At 58.0% G+C, this 22,115-nt stretch overlaps 8 protein-coding genes across 8 annotated transcripts; all 8 read left to right on the top strand.

Moving 5' to 3' along the window:
* Nucleotides 1–920: 920 nt before the first annotated feature.
* LINJ_21_2000 (conserved hypothetical protein) lies at nucleotides 921–1,616 on the top strand (the record flags this gene model as incomplete). Its single annotated transcript, XM_001465423.1, has 1 exon — nucleotides 921–1,616. The coding sequence occupies one exon, from the start codon at nucleotides 921–923 to the stop codon at nucleotides 1,614–1,616; it is 696 nt and encodes a 231-aa protein (XP_001465460.1).
* A 722-nt stretch (nucleotides 1,617–2,338) lies between these two features.
* LINJ_21_1990 (putative calcineurin B subunit) lies at nucleotides 2,339–2,866 on the top strand (the record flags this gene model as incomplete). The annotated part of the gene is made up of 1 exon (XM_001465422.1): nucleotides 2,339–2,866. The coding sequence occupies one exon, from the start codon at nucleotides 2,339–2,341 to the stop codon at nucleotides 2,864–2,866; it is 528 nt and encodes a 175-aa protein (XP_001465459.1).
* An 833-nt stretch (nucleotides 2,867–3,699) lies between these two features.
* Nucleotides 3,700–4,722, top strand: LINJ_21_1980 (conserved hypothetical protein; the record flags this gene model as incomplete). The annotated part of the gene is made up of 1 exon (XM_001465421.1): nucleotides 3,700–4,722. The coding sequence occupies one exon, from the start codon at nucleotides 3,700–3,702 to the stop codon at nucleotides 4,720–4,722; it is 1,023 nt and encodes a 340-aa protein (XP_001465458.1).
* A 1,689-nt stretch (nucleotides 4,723–6,411) lies between these two features.
* Nucleotides 6,412–6,897, top strand: LINJ_21_1970 (conserved hypothetical protein; the record flags this gene model as incomplete). Its single annotated transcript, XM_001465420.1, has 1 exon — nucleotides 6,412–6,897. One exon carries the CDS (start codon nucleotides 6,412–6,414, stop codon nucleotides 6,895–6,897), a length of 486 nt encoding a protein of 161 aa, XP_001465457.1.
* Nucleotides 6,898–9,331: 2,434 nt separating this feature from the next.
* On the top strand, nucleotides 9,332–9,739 carry LINJ_21_1960 (conserved hypothetical protein; the record flags this gene model as incomplete). The annotated part of the gene is made up of 1 exon (XM_001465419.1): nucleotides 9,332–9,739. The coding sequence occupies one exon, from the start codon at nucleotides 9,332–9,334 to the stop codon at nucleotides 9,737–9,739; it is 408 nt and encodes a 135-aa protein (XP_001465456.1).
* A 724-nt stretch (nucleotides 9,740–10,463) lies between these two features.
* Nucleotides 10,464–11,189, top strand: LINJ_21_1950 (hypothetical protein, unknown function; the record flags this gene model as incomplete). Its single annotated transcript, XM_001465418.1, has 1 exon — nucleotides 10,464–11,189. The coding sequence occupies one exon, from the start codon at nucleotides 10,464–10,466 to the stop codon at nucleotides 11,187–11,189; it is 726 nt and encodes a 241-aa protein (XP_001465455.1).
* Nucleotides 11,190–14,804: 3,615 nt separating this feature from the next.
* On the top strand, nucleotides 14,805–16,217 carry LINJ_21_1940 (conserved hypothetical protein; the record flags this gene model as incomplete). The annotated part of the gene is made up of 1 exon (XM_001465449.1): nucleotides 14,805–16,217. One exon carries the CDS (start codon nucleotides 14,805–14,807, stop codon nucleotides 16,215–16,217), a length of 1,413 nt encoding a protein of 470 aa, XP_001465486.1.
* Nucleotides 16,218–17,629: 1,412 nt separating this feature from the next.
* LINJ_21_1930 (hypothetical protein, unknown function) lies at nucleotides 17,630–19,624 on the top strand (the record flags this gene model as incomplete). The annotated part of the gene is made up of 1 exon (XM_001465448.1): nucleotides 17,630–19,624. One exon carries the CDS (start codon nucleotides 17,630–17,632, stop codon nucleotides 19,622–19,624), a length of 1,995 nt encoding a protein of 664 aa, XP_001465485.1.
* Nucleotides 19,625–22,115: the final 2,491 nt, after the last annotated feature.

Genomic DNA, 22,115 nt, shown 5'->3' with positions numbered 1-22,115 from the left:
TGAGTGCGTGTGTTGGCCGGTGCGCGTGTACTATTATTGCCCTGAGGCCCCATCTACATTCTCTTCTCTTTCTCTGTGGTGACTCGCCATTCTGTTTCGTGCCATGCCCTCAAACATGTGTGTGTGCGCGCGTGCATGTGTGATGTGCGCTTGTCTCTCTCTCGCTCTCTCTTGCTATCGTTATTGCCGTTTGCGTGTGCTTGCGCCGATGAACACAAAACGGAAGACCGCGGCTGCTCCTCTCTTCCCGCCCTCCAAAGCGCTCCCCCTCGACACGCGCTGCCAATGCTGCTCATCGCACTGCGACTGCTGCCGCGGCTGCCCACTTTGCTCGCTCTCCTCTTCCCTCTCTCTTGGTGCGTCGTATCTGCTCTACAGCAGGTGCAGTATTCGTGCCGAAACTCGGCCACATCGGGCCTTACCCTCTCTCGCGCCTCCCTCAGTGCCTCCCGACACTGCAGCCGCACGTGGCATCAACAACAAGCGCAGACGCGTGTGCGTTTTCCCTCTTTACGTTTGGCGAGAGCGAGCGCTGCACCGATCACGGCGCTCACAAAGAGAAGGCGAGGCGAGGCCAACAACGAAGAGCCGTGAGGGAGACTCCCGCACGTTGGCCGTCGATGCCGACGCCTCCCCATTCCCCGCTCCACGCACCGCCTCTTCCTAGGTACCGGTATCATCCCAAGACAGGAGTATGGCGGAAGGAGCGGGTGCCGGAGGATGGCGCTTGTGCCGGCACTACTACCGACACCACCGCAGCGATCGCATCACCAGCGTCCGGGCCGACGCCGAGCGAGCCCTTCGAGAGCTCCTATGACTACTTCTTGCGATCTTTGCGCCCACCGGTTCACAGGATTCCGGCTGCGAAGCGCGAGGAGCTGTTTCGTGAGCGCACCAATGCGAAGCTGCGCCAGTTCGAGATGCACCTCCTACCGAAAGCAGCGACTGTGACGAAGCGCAACATGCATGGCTTGATCACTGGCGATGATTGCAGTATGACAAAAACGTTGGAGCCATCGGCGCAGCTGCACCCTCTTGTGGGCTACGCGTCCGCTGTTTCCCTTCCGACGGTGTACTCGGCTCTCGTAAAGGTCACGGGCCGCGTGTTGTCGTTTGCTGCGGCAGGAGAGGAAGACCGGCTCAGCCGAGAGGGCTTCCGCGAACTGCTCGCGCTCATCGGACCTGCGGAGGTGCTCAGTACCAAGTACGCTGACACGATGTTTACCTCGCTGCCGTCGTACAATGCCGATAGCGACACCACAGAGGCGTTGGCGATTTTCACTCTGTTGATCGAGCACCGTCACCACCCTCGGCTGAACTCCAACGTGGAGGCGCTGTTCGGGGCCTTTGACACGGACGTCAAGGGTGCCGTGCCTGCAGAGGCTCTTTACCCGGACGTACTGGCGGCCTGGGCCGTGCAGCGCACCTATGGCAATCTACGCGACCAGTGGCAGCGTTTCGCCGCTGTCATTAGTATGGAGAGCGAGAGGAGCGCGGATGCGTTTCCACTTCTGCCTCCTTTGGCTTCACGTACCGCTATCCGCGCAGCGTTGTGCAGCGCTGCCGCCATCTACACCGCGGCCTGCTCGCTAGACCTCGACGGCAGCTCTCTGTAGTACACACCCTTTCACGCGAGCGAGGAGTGAAGAGGTGTGGGTGTGTAGTAGCTCTTCGAGAGAAAGGGGGACATGCATTGCGACCAGAAAGCGCGCTGTTAAATGCGCATGCGTACCCCCCCCCGACACCTCTCCTCTTCTTTTGCCTGCCATGTACATCAGCCTCCTCCTCTCCTTCCTTTTTTGTTTTCTTCTTTGCCTGCACCTTATTCACCTGCTCACTTCATTGGTGTGATGCGCACGTTTCTTCTTAATGTCTGTATCCGTGCCCGAGGGGCAACCTGAAACGCGCTCTGCGGCTGTTGCCCTCTCGCCTTCCGTACAGGCCAGCATCCACAACTTCTGTGTTGCTGTGTTGGCGTTTGCGGACGACACATGTGTGTGCTACAGATATCTCGCAGGCACAGCGGCCCTCTGATGAGGCTTTCCCTCTCCCTATCCGCGCGTGCTTCTGCTCCCCGCCGCATGCGCTTGAGTGAGGGCGCACGCGTATGGAATTCACTCTCGCTTGTCTCGCCTGTAAATTTTTCATAACACACACACGCTCTTGGGCCTCTCCCTGTTTTTGCATCTGTGCATCCTGAAGCGCGACGTATTCGTGGTGCATTCGACCACATCAGCCGCTCATTTTCCTCCTCCTTTCCATACCACATCCTTGGCGTCTTTCTGTCTCGCCCAAATACGCAAATTGGACGCATGTCAGTCTGTGAGCGACGTCGACAATGAACGAGATTCCACTCACAGCGGAGGAGCTGCAGAACATCCGCGAGTCCACGGCGCTCACGGACGCGCAAGTGCAGCGGCTGTACAAGAGCTTTTCCAAGCTGAACAAGGACAAGTCTGGCAAGATCACTCGAGCGGAGTTCAACTCGATCCCTGCACTAGCCTCCAACCCACTCGTCGACAGGGTGCTGGCGGTGATGGACACGGACGGCGACTCCACGGTGGACTTTGGGGACTTTGTGCGGGCACTAGCGGTGCTCTCCTCGGCGACCTCGAAGGAAGATAAGCTGCGGTTCACGTTCAAGATGTACGACATCGACGGTGACGGCCGCATAAGCAACAAGGACCTCTTTCAAATGCTCAGCATCATGGTTGGGGTGAACCTCTCCCAGATGCAGCTGCAGCAGATTGTGGACAAGACATTCATCGAGGCGGATGCTGATCGGGACGGCTACATTACGTTTGAGGAGTTTGAGGCGCTGGCCGTAAACAGCGACTTTGGCGATCGGCTGAACCTGCACTTTTAGCGCCTCTCCCTCTCTCCCCCTCTCTCTCCTACTCGCCCTCCCACTTCTTGATGTGACTGCTGCTTTGACTCTACTCTCGCTCGCTTGCTCTCGGCATTGGCTGCGCTGTTAGGCTAAACGACAATAGATTTGGCGATCGCCCCATCGACGCGCTCCTCCCCCACCCCTCAACTTCCTCCGCTACTCCTCTTCGTGCGTGCATCCCTCATTGCCATTATTCGCGTGCTAATCATGCTTGCACATCGAAAAACATTAAGAGCCAGAGCAACTGGCACACAAGTGACACGCGCACGCGCATCGCGAGATGTGATACAGTGCGTACTCCTAGTTGTGTCTTTGCCCATTGTGCATACGGCAGGCGGGGGGGAGGAAAGAATTGCGCTGCCACAGTTACGCTTCTCTGCATGTGCGTAAGTGTCGTCGTTGCGTGCGAGTAACGGACATGACTGGAAACGTCCTGCACGCCCTTCACCCGTTCCGCCCTTCTGCCCCCTAGCGGCAAGGACGGGACGCCAAAGCACTGACTCATGCGCACACGTAGGGAACCTCCCCCTCTCCCCTCTGTCGCTGCCACCCTGTGCGGGTCTGATCTCGCGTATTCGCCGGCACTGCATCGTCCATCCTGTTCATCCTTTCCCTCCCCACTTTCTCACTGATGTCGCACTGTATGGCATGCCCTGCCCATCTCTTACCCCGCAACTCCACTACCGTCGTGCTTACACGCCACGCACACACGTCACACGCGCTATGATGTGGACCACTTCCCCCACTGTCATTTGTTACGTCGCGGGGAAAAAGGGTGCGAAGAATGGTAAGATTGGGTGGAAAAGAGAATGCTGCGCCGCACTGAGATTGCGTTGAAGAAGGGGTGGACTCACAATCCTGGTCGCACCCGACGTGGTGGCAAGAACCTGGCCTGGCGGCCAAAGATCTCAGATGCGAAGCTGAGCCAGTTTGTGCCCTTAGCGCTGGTGCACCCACGTCGACACCCTAACAACTGGCAAGAGCGGCAGTTCAACGCGCTGGGCTACACCAAGTGGCCGAAGGACATCGGATTCTACAACGCCGGCGACAACTTCGAGGTGACGCCCGAGGCGGCGTGGCGCCTGTACGTTCACGCGCGTGATGAGCCCTATTGGGGTAAGCTCCACTGCGAGAAGACGATCATTACGCTGCTGCCGGTGGTGGAGAAAGCGCCGAAGGAGAACATGGAGCGAGTTCTGGATGTGTTCCGGCACTATCTTAAGCGCTACGGTGCCGACCACTACATCTACAACGCCGTTATGCAGGCTGCCGCCTTTGCCAAGAACTACGAGCAGACGGAGCAGCTATTCAAGGAGATGGAAACGTTGGGGCTGGAGCCCAACGCTCAGAGTTATGTGAACATGATGCTGGCGGCGAAGCTGTGCGGCCTTCCACCCGAGAAGAGCGAGGCGTACTTCAAGCGGGCCGTGAAGGATGGGGCGATGCAGTCTGTCATGCGCATGGACACAGAGTTCAGGATGTGGATGGACCAGCTGGATCGCTTGGGCTCCTTCACTGCCTCGTCCGGGTACCTTTCCGTTAACGAGGAAGGCGCCAAGCCAATGCCTCGTGACATGTGGGCCATATGGGGCTGGCATCGCAGCGAGAGCAAGTTCATTAGCCGCCACGACCTCATTATGCAACAGGTGCGTGCGCGTGTGCACAGCGGTAAGGAGCTCACTGGCACGGTGTACACCAAGACCCGGCGGCAGCCGTGGGCGAAGTTCAATGGTATGCTGCGCCACGACTACAATGGACCATCGTACCGTGCCCCTACCACCTTCCCAGATGCACCCGAGTACACGAACGAGGCGGGGCGCAAGGCCTTCTGATAGCGGTGGAGGGAGAGCGGCGCTCTCCTTTGGAGGCAGCCTTCGCGTGCGTTTGTGCACAAACGCTTCAAGCGATGCGGCTTGTCCGTCGATTTGTCGACGATTCACGTCGAAAGCTGTGAAAAGTGCGCAACACTCACGCACGCACACCGCTTGTCCTGCCTCCGCCGTCGGTCCTTTGTCTTATCTGCTGTGGCCTTATCACAGGTTTTCTATTTCTCGTCGTGCTGTCGGGGAAAGAGAAGCGTTTCTCGTGGTGGGCCTTCCTAGAGCCACCGACAATAAAGGGAGGAGCACCCCTTCCTCCTCATCCTTGTCCTACCCTCCCCTGCTCTTCCCTGCACATGTGCATGTGGGCGTATTCCAGAGTCGATGCAAGAGGGTGGTAGGAGGCATCGGGCCACGTATGGTTGGCCAGAATGGATTGGCGTGCAAGTGGCAAGTTGCGCTAATGTGCGCTTTTTTTTCTTTTTGCGTCCCCGACCACTTAAGGGAAAAACAGCGGCACAACATCGAGGAGTCGAGCCCAATGCGGAGGAGGTTCAGCGACTGCCGTACAGAAATCACCACAGTGAGTGCGCGCCGTGCTGTCTGTCGCGGTGGCCATGTCTGGTGTCTGCGTGTGCTGCAGTGTCGAGGCCGCAGCGAAGCACGGTATTAGTGCATGCGAGTCGGCAAAACAGTGCCTACTCGAATGGCTGCAGAGCAGCCGGTATATGTAGAGGTGTGCGCGTACATGTAAGGGAGCGATCTCTTCCACTTCTGGCCGCATCTTTGATGATTGTGTGTCTCTCCACTCGGCCTCCTCCCCCTCCTCCACCCCACCTTAACGAACGCATTCTTTTTTGTGTGTGTGTCGATTGCTGCCTTACTCTCTTGCACCTCCACCCTCCCTCCCTCTCTCGCACACCCGTGCAGAGAACAACACTCACTCACGCTCCCTTGCGTCCACCCAACAACACCCACCCGCTCAAACACAGCACACACCGCACAACAGGTGCATCATACCCAATCGCCGCACATCCACTGGCGGCAGTACTTCCACCTTCCACCCTCTGCATAAATATCACCATTTTATCCCCGTTCCACTGCTTTTCCCTTGCATCGCCGTCGTCTCCCTCATTGCTCTGCTTGCCATTCGCGTTCGCTCTCATTTTTCTTTCTTTGCCTATTCACCGTTCGACTTCTCCGTTATTTTGGCCTGTTCTTCGTGTGCGTGTGCGCGCGCGTTTGTTCTCCATTGACAAGTACCCAGTCAGTGTGCTTAAGTTGTCGAAGTGTTTGACTTGTGCAGACATTATCGTCGTCAGTCACCTGGCCCTTTCCGCGCGCGCTTTCTCCCTGGATCTCTCCCGTCCACCTCCATCTGCACCTCCACCGCTGCGCTTGCACTTGTATCTCTTTATACACACGCACGCACACGTATACCCAACACCTACATCTATTATCACACCGCACGTCTATTTCGGTGCGGCTGCCCCCCCCCCCTTGCGAATCAGCAGGGCGTTTGCGCGCTGTACCATCCCCCTGTCAATCCTTCAGTTGCTTTCTCCCCCCTCTCCCTTGTGAGGCTCATCCAGCCCTTTACTGCTTGTAAGTGTGCGTGGGTGTTTCAGTCGCTCTCTGCGCCTCCTCGACGTTGCTGGAGCACGCACACGCACACGTGCTAAGGAGTGCCCTGCAGTAGCGATGGAGCGTGTGCGCATTCGATACGTTCTGACGGGCGCCTGCCCGTCCACCTACTCGGGACGTGTGGTGCACGACTTTGTTGCCCTCAAGCAGCCGAACGGCTGTGACACTACAATCGAGATGGTGAAGGCGCAGTTCCGCTCGAACTGGCCAGCTGATATGAAGGAGCTGGCGGAGCGCATTTCCGAGTCGGGGATCCGCGTGCTCAAGGCAGGGCGCGTGCTGAATGATGGTGACTCGCTGACGCGGCATCTCACGGCCTCGGAGCGGGAGGCGTGCCTTGTGTCGGGCGACACGAAAGTTGGAGATACGAATGACGAGATGCAGAAACCTTCGGTGCTGGTGCACATGGTCATCCAGGGGAACCGCGCCCCGCCGGCCGAAAACTCGAAGAGGGAAAAACACAAGGTGAGCAGCACGCCGGAGGGCGGTAACTCGGGCGAGGGGCATGAGGTGAAGAAGGATAGCTGCTGCTGCGTTATGTAGCGGTAGAACAACGAGAAAGAGCAAAAAGCAGCGCGCGAAAAAGAAATATTGACCCCCTTACTGACATTATTTGTCTTCACAGTCCACATTGGCATTCGCCGTTACGCCCCCTCTCTCCCTTCCATTGCTGTCTACCTCCCAAAGTCTATGTGATGTGCTGTTGCGGCAACTGCTACTACTGCTGACTGGTAGATTGTGTGGCGTTCTTCTTTTTTTTCTCGTTCGCGCGCTCATTTTGTTGCTTTCCTCGTGCGTATGCACGTGTTCTTGTCTGACTTCTCTACCCACCAACGCCCCCTTCCGCTATGGCGCTCTTCTCGCTCGTGGTGGGTTGGCATTTTTGTTTTTGCTTTTGTTCTCCGTCCCGCTGCCGATGTGTGGGTTGATTGCGAGCACCTGTGCGCGCCTTTCACCGTTTCATTGTTTTGTTAGTGCTCTCCAACCTCTGGAGTGTCGCTGCTTCGTAGTGCATGTGTGTGCGAAGGTGAGGCGGAGACGGTCTTGTGCGTATGTCGGGGGGGAGGGCGCTGTGGCAGCAGAAATTCAAGTGAGGTTCGCGTTGGCGAATGCGTGTCTTTCTGTCTGTTGGCAACCACCTGCAGGTACAGTGTCCCTCTCCAGTTCTTTGTGTGTTTTTTTTATAGTTCGCTGAGGAGTGCTGTACGTGTTTCTGTACTTTGGAGGAGGAGGGGGGATGCCAACAGCTCCGTTCTTCTCTTTTCTTTTTCGTTATTTTACATTCACTCTGCCTTTGCTCTCTCTCCGTGCGTTTGTGGCGTCTTTGCTGAGTGACCACAGGTGTGTGCGTATGTCTGTGTACGCGTTGTACGGCTGACGGACTGATTGGCGCAGGGAGAGTGAGGAGGAGCGATGATGGATGAGTGGAAAGGTAGTAACACTGCGACTGTTTTCGGTGGTTGGGGGGCCGAGGAGCAAGCGATAAGAAGAGGAGGACAGGGCGCCTCGAAGGTGAGGGGTAGTGAGGGAGGCAAAGGGGGAGGAGGCTGGCTATGTAACCATGCGCTGTCACTACGTCCCACTACTGATGCCCCACACATTGGATGGCTTCGTGTGCGCTGACACCCCTTCGCCCTTTCCTATCCCTCCCTTTACGGCTTTTCATCGCCTCCCCGCATCTTCCTTGACATCTCTCACTTGCTCTTACCTCCACTCAGCCACATGCATTCTCCAACGTACAGCTGGCGCGCCTAGATGCGCTAGTGGCGGAGAGCGTCGCTCAGCGGAGCTCCTGTGCCTGTATCCGTCTCTCTCTCTCTGTGATTTCTCCTTTTCATTTTTCAGCTCTTCAATGTTGTGTGTATGTGTGCGTGTCTTCGCCCGTCTCTTCCCGTTCTTGGGTTGTCTTTTACCAACCGTCGCCGACTCACTCTTCTTTATCTTCTTTAGCTCTTTTTTATGCTTAGCTGTGTGCTTTCTTTGCCGCGCAGGTGCACATACGTGCGCGCACACACACACGCGTGTGACTGTGAGGTGCGCATCTCATCTTTCTTTGCTGAGTTCACGTGACGTCCTGTAGAGGCTTCTTCGCTAAAGGTCGATGCTCGGCCTGCACTTTCGGTAGCCGCGCGGGTATGTGTGCGTGCGCACGTATGCTGAATGGGCCACCGCCGCAAATAAGAGAGGGTAGTCGACGCGATACACAAACGACGCGTGTCAGAGGCGATGGCGCCCATCAAACCACCTTCACTTTGCCCAAGGGCAATGGTTGTACGCGCGAGCGCTTGCTGAGACTCTGGCCTCGGCCCACCGCTGCTATCCCAGCTCGATGGCGAGTGTGGGTGGTGGGCGAAGGGAGCTGCACGGGGGTGTGGACGTGGGGACGGGAAGGGGACGGAGAGAGGCGTCCCCGCACGACTCATACCCGATCCGCTTTGCGTTAATGGAGAGTATGCGGCAGCCTCTTTTGTCTCGCATCATACGCCAGAGATAGCGTGGGGGAACTATAAGCTCAACTTCCGCGCGCCACCGTCGGCCAAGAAGGTCGCCCGGGTAAGGAACAGAGGGCAAGGGGAGCGCAGTGGGCCCTCTCCTCACGCTCCTCACTATTTCCCTGATTCCTATACGAGTCTAGCGTGTGCCACACGTTCTTCTCTGTCCCCGCTACTCATCCCTCTGCTGCTCCTTTTGCATGTGGTGCAATATTCCTTTCTTGCCTGCCGTTTCCGTCCCCCTCTTTCCATACCTAAACCGGCCTCCTCCGCTGCTGCCGCTGTGCAATACAGTGCATGCGCGGCGGAGTACGAGTGAACCATGCAGCGGTGATTCGGCTGCGAAGGCCTGCTGACTTGATGGATTCGTTTTTTTTTGCTTGTTGTTGTGGCAAAGACTTCGTCTTGAGCCTCGCAGGCGACTGTTCGATTTCTGGGCAAACACACACACACACACACACACACACACACACACAGACCGTACAATGAGTGCGTCGCAGCAGAGACGCCCACTCACTGCGGAGGAGCGGGCACGCTCACTGGAGGTGCTTGCCGATCTGCTCGTCTCCACCTTCGACGGGGAGGTGAATACTGCCGATGTGCATCGCGCATTGTCCACAAGCGACACAGCTGACGGCGACGATGACGACTCGTGGCGGGTGCGCATAATGGAGTGTGCGCATGAGCGCAACGCTCGAGTGGCCGGCGAGGAAGCGCAGCGAGGCTCACGGGAATGGGTATGCTCCATGTGCGAGACAGTAAATTGGATCGTGGACGCTCGCGAGACCCTTCGCAAGCGACAGGGAGAGTCGTCGTTCGGATTTTCGCTGACCGTCACGGATCCTTTGCGGTGTGAGTGCTGCGGCTATGATGGCGCGACGGCGCCGTCGTAGCACCTACGCGCGCTCCTCGCTTCTCGTTACTCCTTTCTGCATCAACATGCACCAGCTACTCAAACACCCAATAGCGGCGCTGCTGTCGAGGGCATGTAGGCGACAGAGGGGCTCGAAAACGTGCAGGGAGTTCAGACACAGCAAAAAAAGACGGAAAAGGAAAGCTGTTAGAGGCGAGCAGCGGCGGCGCTGGTGCTGCTGTTTTATTCGATAGCCCTGCCGCCCTCGGGCGGGGGAGAGGTGTGGCGAGACCCTCTGTCCCACCACCATATTGTGTGTGTGCGCGCACATGCAAACTCGGTGCTTTTTTTTATTGCCCCCTTTTCCGTTTGCTTTCCACATCCATACTCCATTCCAGCGGCGAAAAGACGCCGACGTGTGCATCTTCATCTTCGCGTGTCTCTTTCTCTCTCGCCGTGCCTTTCTCGCTCACCTTTTTCCAACCGGCCATTTCCAGACGCGAACTGGCGCCGTTTGAGGACATCGGACTTTGACCTGCATGCCTTTAGTGAGCATCTTTGGCTTGCGCCTTCTCCTCAGCGCTTCACTCTGCTTGCGCAGGCAGACGACACGGAGGCGAACGCACAAGCAGGCGACACTCTTCTTTCTCCTTCGCTCACAACAAGCACGTTCCCGTGCGGGCAAGGAGCTTCACTAAGGGATTCCCGGAGCAGCAGTGGTTCTACCTTCCTTGCCCCTCCCCTGATACAACCTAGAAAATCACATGAAAATCTTCTCGACGCTTGGTAGACCCGGTACTCTGGCAACCACCAAGCCTAAGAAGGGTGAGGTGGTCTTGGCGTCGCCCGAGGCGACTGTGAGCAAGTACAAGGGGGCTATTAAGCAGCACAAGAAGGCGCTGAAAGAGCTGCACGCGTGCACCGAGCGCTTCACGCGCGCATTGGCCGCCGTCGCCGCCTCCCTGCAATTCTTGACCTCTGATACCCATATTCCCGTCATGGTCCAGTCCAGCGGCGCCCTCGCGAGTGGCATCGAGGAGGTGCAGGATGGTGTCCTTCTGCAGGACTTGATGGAGGAGCTGGACTACTCGCTCTCCACCCGCTTCAAGCAGATAGCAGAGGACCAGCGTGAGTTGAAAGAAAGTCGCGAGCGCAAATCCAAGGCGGAGAAGACGCTGATGCCGTTGAGGAGTCAGTGCGACAAGCTCCAGCTCAAGAAGGACGTGGATGCCAAGATGGAGGCGCTCTATCTGACCAAGACGCAGAAGCGGGACGAACACGAGGTCGAGTGCACACGGCTGAGGGCCGAGTTCGAGGACGCTTTTCACGACTTCACGACGCGCTTCGGCATCCTTGTATACGAGGATATGAAGGGGCTGATGGAGCACCTCCACCGGGTACTCTCCGCGCTGTCTTACCAAGTTCGCAAGTGCAAGGACAATATCCTTGCCCACCCCATCACCCCCAAGCCGATCGCGGAGATGTCCTGAGGAGAAGGGGGGAAGATGATGTCAGTGGAGCGCCTCGAATGGCTTCCTCCACCACTCCTGCTCTCTTTTTTTATCGCGTGGGCGTGCCTTATTTATGGTGCAGAGTCTGCTCTGATGACAGGAGGGGGGAGGGGTAGCACACACACACGCACACAAACACACACAGAACGCATATATATATATATGTGTGTGTGTGCGTGTACATATATGCACATACGTACACGAAAGACGGAGCGACAGGCGAGACGGGTGTGCGTGCATGTGCGTATGTGCATGTGTCCGTACGCCCGTGCGCATGTGTGCGTGCGCTATTCTATCGAAGGGGAGTGGGGTGGGAGGAGGGGGAAGAGGGAGGGGGTTCGCATGCCATTGCAGTAAAGGACATCATCCATTTGATGGAAAAGGAAGCAGGAGAGAGGCAGAAAGCACGTGTGTGTGTGCGTGTCGGTGTGTGTGTGTGTAAGGGGGCACATCAGGCGTACATGTTGAACAGCAGAAGAAGCCACACGAAAACACAAAATATGGCGAGCCGCAAACGAAAGGAGAAGTACGCCGCTTCCCCTCCACCTCCTCACCCCCCTTCACCCCTTGCCGGAGAGCATCTGCAGCATAGAGCGAAAAAAAAGTGCAAAAACAAAAATGATGTACTCGAATGGTTCCTCCACCACTCCTGCTTTTTTTTTTATCGCGTGGGCGTGCCTATTTATGGTGCAGAGTCTGCTCTGATGACAGGAGGGGGGAGGGGTACCACACACACACGCACACAAACACACACAGAACGCATATATATATATATGTGTGTGTGTGCGTGTACATATATGCACATACGTACACGAAAGACGGAGCGACAGGCGAGACGGGTGTGCGTGCATGTGCGTATGTGCATGTGTCCGTACGCCCGTGCGCATGTGTGCGTGCGCTATTCTATCGAAGGGGAGTGGGGTGGGAGGAGGGGGAAGAGGGAGGGGGTTCGCATGCCATTGCAGTAAAGGACATCATCCATTTGATGGAAAAGGAAGCAGGAGAGAGGCAGAAAGCACGTGTGTGTGTGCGTGTCGGTGTGTGTGTGTGTAAGGGGGCACATCAGGCGTACATGTTGAACAGCAGAAGAAGCCACACGAAAACACAAAATATGGCGAGCCGCAAACGAAAGGAGAAGTACGCCGCTTCCCCTCCACCTCCTCACCCCCCTTCACCCCTTGCCGGAGAGCATCTGCAGCATAGAGCGAAAAAAAAGTGCAAAAACAAAAATGATGTACGTCGGTGCCGATGCGCCAGTCTGCATGTGGGTAAGCGTCTGAGTCTCGGTGCTGCTTTGAACCCCCCCTTTCATATATCGTTATCTCTGTATCTCTTTCCTGTGAGCATCCTCGGGGGTGGCCCCGGAGGATGACGGGTGGTGTTGGGTGGGTGTGATACCCACCGCTCAGTGCGTGGTGTCGCAGGGCCCAGTAGCACCACCTCCCCCTCTGCGTGTGTGTGAGGGAGGAAGCCCAGCAGCCCCCTACCTAACCCTTGCCAGTGCCGAACCACCTGTGGTGGTGACAGGGTCAGGAGCCTAAGACGTGGGGAGGACGGGGCGATGCATGGCCGCTGATATCGGCGGTCAAGTCCTGGACGGCGTGGCGTCGGAGCCACCTGCGGCAGCGAACACGTGTGCACCATGCATATGATAGGCAGAGTGCCAGCGTGACTCGGACGCGTCTCACCCGGCCCTCTGGCTGTCTACTGGTGGGGCGCCTGAGTGCCACTCCGAAGGTTATGTACCGGATGGGGACCTGCCCAATGGGAGCGGCTGCCAGGCAACTTGCGATGCGGGTGACTAGAGTTTGAGGCAGCTGCCGTTCTCGAATGATTGAGTCGGCGCATTGCTGTAGCGGCGTGTCTACGGCTGCTGCGCACTACGCGATGGGGCCGGTGACAGGCCCGGATAGAGTGTCGTTTAACTGATGCCGTACAGCAGAATAGACACGTCGAAACAAAGGAAAAAATCGTTGTTGGCTGCGACCACGCTCTCAGCACGCACGCATCATCAATGCATCACCCCCGCTGCGTTTCCCGACTGTCGAAGCGCCTAGTGCTCACAACTCCTGATCGACCCCCTTCCCTTGTGCTTCTTGGCTCATCATCATCACGGCCGCGTGCCTCATACCACCAAGAGCACCGCCGGCTGTTTTTGACATACTCTCCTCTCCGCCTTTCTCCCCCCTCTTACCGCCACCAGGTCGCTTTCACGCCTTCCTGCTCCACCTGCTTGGGTCGCTCTCTTTGTCTTGGACTTTTTGTTTTGCCCTTCACAACGTTCCTTGTGCTCCTCGTTTATCTTCACTGTGTTGTTGATTTCGTGTATCTTCTCGCTGTTGTGTGGGCTTGCCTTTTCACCTCAACTCTGTCTCTCTACTCCCCTCCCACTCCCTTCCCCTGAGTGTGCATCTCCCTTTCTTTTTTTTTTGCTGCACCATCTTCCTTCTTCCGCCCACCTCTCCCGCTCTCACTCCATCGCGGCACTTCGGACGTTCATCGGAGAGCGCTTTTCGCAGCGCGTGGCCTTATGTGTTCGCGCGCGTGGGTCTTCTCTCGTTTCGTGTACTATCCTTCGATCTCATTTCCGTGCCGCTCGCGGTGTCTTGGGGGTAGAGCTTGCTCTTGCGTGCTGACTTCCTCTCCAGCGGTCACGCACACACGCGCGATTCCGTTCTTGGGTGGATCTTTCCCAGATTGGTGAAGAGCGCGTTCGAACTCATTTTTAGGCGGAAACGGAGAGATCCGCCCACTTAAAGGGAGGGCTTCTGCTTGACATCGTTCTGCTGTTCTCTCGTCTTCGCTCTTTCTCTCAAAGCAGCTGCGCGGCGAAATAGACGGCACAAAACGAGGGAAGCCTGCGCCTGCTACTGCCTTGCTGACGGGGTGGGGAACGCAAGCAGCTCACACCGAGAGGGCGGACTGCGCACCCGCCCCACACACACACACGCACGTGTGTACTCTTGTCGTGTGGCGCACGTGTGCTGGGCAGTCTCCGTGATTTCATTGCTCGAAACACCGACAGCGAGAAACCCGGATGCCTCGGAAGTCGGTGCAGAAACGACGCTTCCCCCTATTTTTTCTTCCCGCATTTCGTGTTTGTGCTGTCGCGCGCGCGGGTGCGGCCTAGAAGCTGCTCCAGTGGCGGCCTTTTACCGCTACTGCCACTCGCCCACTACACCAGGACACACTCACTCTTGTAGGTGTGACTACAGAGGAAGAAGCATCCACGGTTTAAAGGGGAGGTGTGGCGGTGCGCTTCACAGCCGCCCCGTTCCCTCTCTTATATTCGCCGAAGAAGCGCAGAGAAGAAAACAAGCATATACGCACACGCACACACGTGCGCGCGTACAGATATATACACGTTGGTGATTGAGATATATAGCGAGGGAGGAGGAGGGCAGTGGAAAGGAGAGCCGAAGTAGGCGTACAGGCTCACGCCAATAACGCTACGCAGCAGCCCAACAAAAAGCACTGCCCTCATTCCCCCCTGTCTCTCTCTCGCTCTGCCTCTTCGTGCGGTTGCTCTTACCCTTTCTTTGCTCGCGTTTCGCTTGCGTGTCTCTCTCTTTCTCTCTCCTGTGCGCGCGCGGGATGTTTGCCCTTCACACACATGCGGTGCTCAGCTCGTCCTTCCCCTCCTCTCTCGTGTCTGACGGAGAGGCGGTGGCGAACGACGACCACTCCGGCGCGTGCGTGATGAAGCGAGGGGTGTCGCACGTAGAGAGACTCCCGCGTGAGCTGCTGCTCAATGTTTTCATTGATGTGATCCGCAACGACGGCGATAACTTCGGCTGGATCGGCGTCCTATCGTGTGTGTGCCGCAGTTGGTATCAGCTCTGCCAGCACCCAGTGCTGTGGGAGTACGTGGCGAAGCGTATCTGTGTTGTCTACCCGCTGGTGGTTCGGCTGCACGGCGCGGCACCGTACGACGCGGTGAGTCAGGAAATCGTGAATCGGATGCGCCTTCTAGAGTCGGAGGAGCAGTGCATCCTGCAGTACGACCCACTCGAGCCCCTCCCCGCCCCGTCGCGGGCGGCACTGCGTAAGACGATGGAGAAGGTGCGGCGCTACCGTGAGAGCCAGCAGTACTACAAGTACGTGCAGCGGCGGCGCCGTGTGGTGCTGCATTTTTTCTTGTCCGTTACCTTGTTTTCGGTAGCGCTTGCCATCACCACGGCGATGTGCGTGTCAGAGGGGTTTGACATGGGGGGTCTCTGCAACACCACCATCGTCTTTGGGCTGCTCTGGATGGCGTACCTCTGTATCGTCGCCATCATCGTCTCAAATGTCGTGATGCAGGCCCACTTCGAGCCTCTGCCGCTGTTGCTGCGACTGCGGCGCAACAAACTGCTGATCTTTGCTTCTGCCGTGACGATCCTGCTGGGCATCTGCGACGTCATCATCCCGACGCTGCTGATTCAGATCAACCTGGGACGCAAGGAGCGCTTCTCGTGGCTCTGGTGCGGCATCACCGTCATCCTTTCCTTCTGTCTCTGGCAGCTGTACACGCTGATGTACATCATGCCCGCGGCGAGGCAGCAGCTGCGGTATCAAATGACGCACGTTAATGTGCGAGAGGGCTTTCAGTTTGTGGTGCTGAACATCCCGAACGGCTTCCCATTCCTGTTCGCGGCAGCCTCCTTCTGCGCCCTGCAGTACGTCCAGTACGGCTACCGCATCTACATTCTGCTCGGAGGGGTCCCGGTGATTGTCAGCCTCGGCGTCCTTGCGCTGGTCTTTCTGCTCGACTTCTACTCCCTGCACCGCTTCAAGGACTTGGCGATGGGCATCTGTTTCTTCCTCGCGATGCTCTTCCCCATTTCGCTGCTCGTGTGGGAGTTCCGCGGGCTGTGCTTGCTGCCTCTCGCCGCGGCGGCCTTTGGCATCTTTTTCGCCCACGCCCGCTACGTTGTCAGCTCCGCCATTCACGAGCTGATGCGCACCATCCGCGCCGAACGCAACGGCTGCATTCTCCGCACCCCTGATGCAAACAAGAAGAACTAGGGGGCAAGGGGCGTGTGCGTGTGTGTGTGTGTGCAGCAGTGGTTGCTCGCGGCAGTGCTGTCAGCACTTGGCGGTGTTGACGTCGGCGCTGCGTCTTCCTGCTGTGCCCTGCTCTCCATTTTGTCGTCGTGTCCTGCGTGTGCATGTATTACGGTGAAGGTGTTCCGTGGTGATTGAGTGCTGAAGGCGAATTCTTGCATTCTCTATTCTTGCCCAGAAAGTGAGGACGCCAGTCCCTGCGAAATCCTCTTTCTACCTGTCCTTTGCCTGCTCATCCTCTTCGCCTTCTGTGTGTGTTACTCGGAACAGAACGGCGCGATGAGGCCAAGGGTGGGCGACTGAGCTTCTTTTTTCTCTCTGTCTCTGCTGCAAGTGCTATCTTTATTCTACCTGGTCAGTGCTGCTTTTCGTGTTCATTTTCTTGAGAACGGGCCGCAGTGACCATATGGGCTCCTCATTCTCTCGTTCTTTCCACTGTCTGCATCTTCATAGTACGCCCCGCCCACCCAACCTCCTTCGTGCCCCCCACCCGGTGAGACAGGAGGCGGGAGGGACAGGCGGCACCACACTCTCGTCCGTGCGCGCGCGCACACACACACACACACGCAGGCAGGACAAAACGAGAAAGCGAAAAAAAAAAGAGTTTTGAGTTGTCTCTGAATGGCCATTGCTCGATCGCGTATCGACACGTATCGGAAGGGGGTGGGAGCGGGCCAACGCGGCGGGTCTGAGGTGGGGCAAATCCAGCTTCAAGAAGACTCCGTGAAACGCCCGCACACCGTGAGAGAGCCACCCGTCGTCACGGAGCCACCCCCACCTGCCACATCCCCACACCCACGCACATGGAAGGGGGGGAGAGCACAGCGATTAAGCTTTCCTTTCGCTGTTTTTGGTGCCTCCTTTCTTCTCTCCGCCTTCTCCTTGGAGAACGGCGCGCACGGCGCCTTCCAGCCTCTGCTCTTACGGGCGCCTGAACCAGCTGTCGAGGGGAGCCCCCCTCCCCCGCCTCTTCCCTCTTCTTCAGCCACGCGTACGCACAGCTTTCCCTGTTGCACCATCTTTCTTTTTCCTTCCTTCATGCTTCTCTGTTGATATGCCCCACTCTCTCCCCTGCACGCTTCTGTTGCACAGTTCAAGAAGTCGCGATACGCAACAAGCAAACCACCCCAACCTCAACAACTGAACGCGTGCTCTACGCTTCACGCACACTCTTTTCCCAGGACGGCACACACACCTGCCCCTTCCCTCACCCCTCCCACACACAAAGACAGACAGGCAGACGCCGTACGCTCGCGCATACGCAAAACAGGAAACTTGTAAAGAGCGAAAGACCGCCACCGCCTCCTCACCCATCTCTGCAGTTTGCTTTTTGACCTTCGCCCGACCGCTGACTTGTGCCTCTTCCTCCAGAGATGCCTTCGTGTGGCGCATCACTTGTGAGCGGGCTGAAGAAGTTGGGAAAGCCCATCTTCTCGCAGACGCGTGAGTTGCAGCAGCGCAAGGAGAAAGGACTTCACCCAGTCTCTGAGCTCCGCCGCTTCCACCTCTTTGTCTGCTGCTTCTTCTGCAGCGTGTGCGCCTCGCTGACGTACGCTTTCGACCTCTTTACCACCCAGTTTCGCAGCCAGTTCAAGCTGACCTTGAGCGACCTGACCATCATCAGCACCGTGGGCCTCGTTTTCTGCTACTCTACGATCCCCTACACCTTTATCTTCCAGCCGTTCGGCCCCTTTTCCATCTTCTGGATATGCGTCACTGCCACCGCTATCGGCGGCATCGGCCTTGCTGGCGTCTTCCGCGGCCAGATTACTGGCAACACCGCCACCATCACGGTTTTCTACGCCTTCCTCAATACAGCGAGCGGGCTGATCGATATGTGCTATGTGTCGACACTCGTTGAGGTTTTTCCGCGCAACCGCGGCCCAATCGTGTGCCTCGCGAAGGTGATGACCGGACTGGGCAGCTCTGTGTTCGCCGCAATGAGCAGCACCTTCTTCGAGGACAACATCGACGGCTTCATCTACTTTATTACGGCGTTTGTCATCGTCGTGTGCATCTGGTCCAGCTTTGTCATTGTATTGCCACCGTACATCGTGAACTGGTGGCGCCGTCAGGGCAAGACGCCGGAGCAGATCGCCGTTCTGAAGGCCACGGTCACCTACTACGAGCGCAAGTTCGTTCCGATGCCGCGCCTGATCGTCGGCTACGCTGTGGTGCTGTTGCTGCTCGTTTTTTTCACGACTGAGGCGCCGGTCCTTGCATACGTGCCGAACGTCAGCAGAAGCGGCAGGATTGTGGTTGGCATCATGACGGTGGCGTTGACGTGCTCCATTGTTGTGATGCTGCTGCCTCTCCGCATCCTCGGCGGCATGAACGAACTGGATCCAGGACTGGGACGGCTGGAGGACTCTGAGGAAGCCGCGCGCACCAAGGATGTCGATGAAGATGGTCGCCTGGTGCAGCTTGACGACCTTGGCCAGGAGGTGCGAACGAGCAATGAGGGCAGCGGTGAAGTCCTGGAGCCCTTCCGCAACGCCACGGTCGGCACGGCCACAAGCAGCCAGAGCGAGGATGTCATTAACAAGTACGCGCACCAGGACCCCCGTTACGAGGGTACAGTCAAAGACTACCTCCTCAACATCGACGTGTGGCTCATCATGCTGCTCTTCATTTGCTACGGTTGCATGGGCGTCATCGTCTTGTACAACTCGTCCACCATTTCCATCGCCCTGACTGGCCACAAGCGCAGCACACAGCTGTCCGCACTGTACACAGCCTTCCTCGGTGTGGGTAGCAGCGTTGGCCGTATCGCCTTTGGTCTTTTCGAGGCGTACGTGCAGCACCAGGACCCCGAGAACCGCAAAGTGCTTGTGTCGATGGCGCTGCCCGTATCCCCGGCGATGGCCTTCCTCGCTGGCATCTTCCTGCTCTTCCTGCCGGGCAAAGCCGTGCTGCTGCCCTTTATCCTCGTCTACATGGAGGAGGGCATATTTGCCGGCATCAACGCCCTCATCTTCCCCTGCATGTTCGAGAGCAACCACAACTTCTTGTACAATCTCAGCTTCTTCGTGCAGATGTGCTCCATCATCTCCTTCAACCTTGGCATGTTCGGCCGGACCATCGACAGGGAGCAGAGGAGGCTCCACATCCCGATGGACCGCGAGTGCAACGTCAAGTCTTGTGTGAGGACGCCGATTATCGTATCCACGGTGCTCGCGTTCTTCGGCGTCCTTGTCGCCCTGGCGATCCACTTCCGCTACGCCGCCTTTGTGAGGGGCACGCGAGAGCGCATGCGAGCTCCAGGCGCCGAAGGATCAGAGCCGACGGCAGGAACTGCTCCCATAGAGGAAGCGAAACCATGTGCGACAGAGGACGCGAATGCGAAGGGTCTCGTCCTTGAAGAATAGCGAAGGAAGCGTGGAAGCGTCGGCGGGGTACTCAAAGGAATCTTGCTTTTCGCTCTGCACAGCTAGTGTGCCGATCTGGGTGCAGTTTGAGGCAGTGGAAGCGGTGAGGGAAGGGCAAGGGGCGTGAGGGGAGAGGAAGCGCGAGTGGTATGGCGGGGCGAGAGGCTGACGGAGATGCTTGCCGGGTATTGTGACTTGTTCCGTGTTGCCCTGTTCTCCCTTCCATTACACCTTTCTCTTTCCTTGTCAGCGCTGACTGCCACTCATCATGTATGTGCTGTGTGTTGCATCCCTCGTCACTGCTTGTGCTGCCTCATCCGCGCGCGAAGCGCGCTGTTTTTCTGCACAGGCCCTCTCTCTTTCTCGCGCACGCGCCCCCTTCGCTCGCAACTCCCCCAACCCCCACTTCCGCGTTGCAACCCGGCTTTTTTTTTGTTGCCTGCTTCTATTTTGTGTGTTTGCATGTGTGTGTGTGTGTGTGTGTGTGCGTGACGAGGTGCGAGTTGCTTGCCCCTGTTTTCTGTCCTGGGGCTCATTCATCTTCAACGCCACTCGACTCGCGTCTCGCTCTACCTCTTTGCCCCTCTCCCTCTGACACTGGCGCTTGTTCTCTGCTCGTCCTCTTCCTTGATCTCTTCTACCTACGGATCGCACCCACACGGGGAGACGGTGTGGAGGATGCCTACACGCACTCAGTGAAGCGCGTATGCACACACACACACACAGAGACGCAAATGACGGTTTGAGGTAGCGTTACAGACAGCGAGATCCAGACACCGCACATCTCTCTAGCACAGTCGACGGCCTCGCAGGCAAGCACGCACTCTTCTCCCTCATGACTTCTGGTGTCGGCGGTCGGGTGTTTTTTTGTGTCGTCTCCCGTGCGTTTGCTTTGCTCTTGTTTCCCTCCTCTCCCCTCTGCCCTCCCTCCTCCCTCCATCTCAGCGGGACTCTTCTTTTTTTTGGTGTTGGTCAGGGGTTTGCTTGGGCCTGTGATTCAACACGTGCACGCGCGCTGCGGGCCCGTCGCGTGCACGTCTCGTGTCTGTCTGTCTGTGGTCGCTTTGGGGAGAGTGGAACACATCAACGACGCCGGGGAGGTGGCAGTGTCGGTAGTTTCAGGGAAGCCGATGCCAGCTGCACGGATGACAGACTCGATCACCGGCCTCAGACGCCAGAGGCCGATATACCCCCCCCCCCAAACACCGCGGTGCGCGATGCGGCACGCGACGACAAACGCGACTTGGCTGCAGCCGTCCCACGCCAGGGGAGCAAGGGTGCCGAGCTCACGAGACGACAGGCGGCCATCCTCGCCCAGTGCCACACGGACATCTGGCCGTACTTTGGATTCCCGCAGCGGTTGGCGAGTGGCAGCAACACGATGGTGTGCAGACGGTGTGCTGCCCACTGCTCCGCTAACGTTGTGGTACCCCTCCCCCTGCCCGTGTTTATGCTATGAGGGCTTCCGGCCCGGCGCTGTGCCCGATATGCCACGCGAGACTCGCGAATCGCACGACGCTTGACGCACACCTCGGTCGCGCTGGATGGGCTTCCCCTGTCAGGTGTGTGTGGCTGCCTCCTCAGGAGGACAGGCGATGAGCTCCTTGTGCGGAGGCGCATGCGTATGCACGGGCCCCTTCCCCTTGACACACCCGCTCCTGTCAGAGGCATGCGGGCTCAGGAGAGGGCGGTGTGCTCCATGCCTCCACGGACTCATGGCAGCGTCCCCACCTGTCGCGGCACACGCGGGCAAGCCATCCAGACACGCCCTCCCTCCGTGACACGGTCAGACATGGAAGATGGAGGTCGGCGAACCCACCAGTGGCCAAGGTCCTCCTGGAACAGGCCCCACGATGCGAGAATGCGAGCACTGTGCGCACGCGCTGCCGGCCGCAGCCGGCACGGCGCATGAGATCCAAGCAAGGCGTCGGGAGGCCAGCGGGGCACGAGTGATGGACGGAAGAGGTGCGACGAGATCCATACGAGTGAGCCCCCGCAGTGCATGTGTGCCGAAACATGCGCGCCACCCCCTCCATCCGACCGTGTGGGCTGATGCGGCACAGATGCCGGAAGTCTGACGTGAGCATCCCGGGTTCCACCGTGGAGAGCTATCCATGCTGCAAGGCGGAGAGTGACTGTACGATATTGTGGAATGCCGGGGCTTGAAGCGACTGAGGGCGAAGCACGGCACACAGGCAGGGTGCCGGGTCGGAGAGGGCCCGGACCTGCGGCTGGCCGGCCTCCTCGCTGAGCTCATCCGGCATGCACGTGAGCCAGCCACTGCTACCCGCACGATGGGCGCCCCACTGCTTCCGCCCTCGCGCAGGACCCTGGGTGCGGCCCGCTCGGATCAGGGCATGTGGTTCATGTAGGTGTGTGATGCGCCGATGGTGCAGCGCGTATCCGAAGAAGGGAAGGACACGAAGAGCCCGCTAGCCGCATAGCCCGATTCGACAGCAGACGGCCCGTCCTAGACGGCGAGGATGTGGCC

This window comes from Leishmania infantum, chromosome 21 (assembly GCF_000002875.2).
Source record: "Leishmania infantum JPCM5 genome chromosome 21".
Lineage (NCBI taxonomy): Eukaryota > Euglenozoa > Kinetoplastea > Trypanosomatida > Trypanosomatidae > Leishmania > Leishmania infantum.
This window is presented reverse-complemented; position numbering and strand designations above follow the sequence as displayed.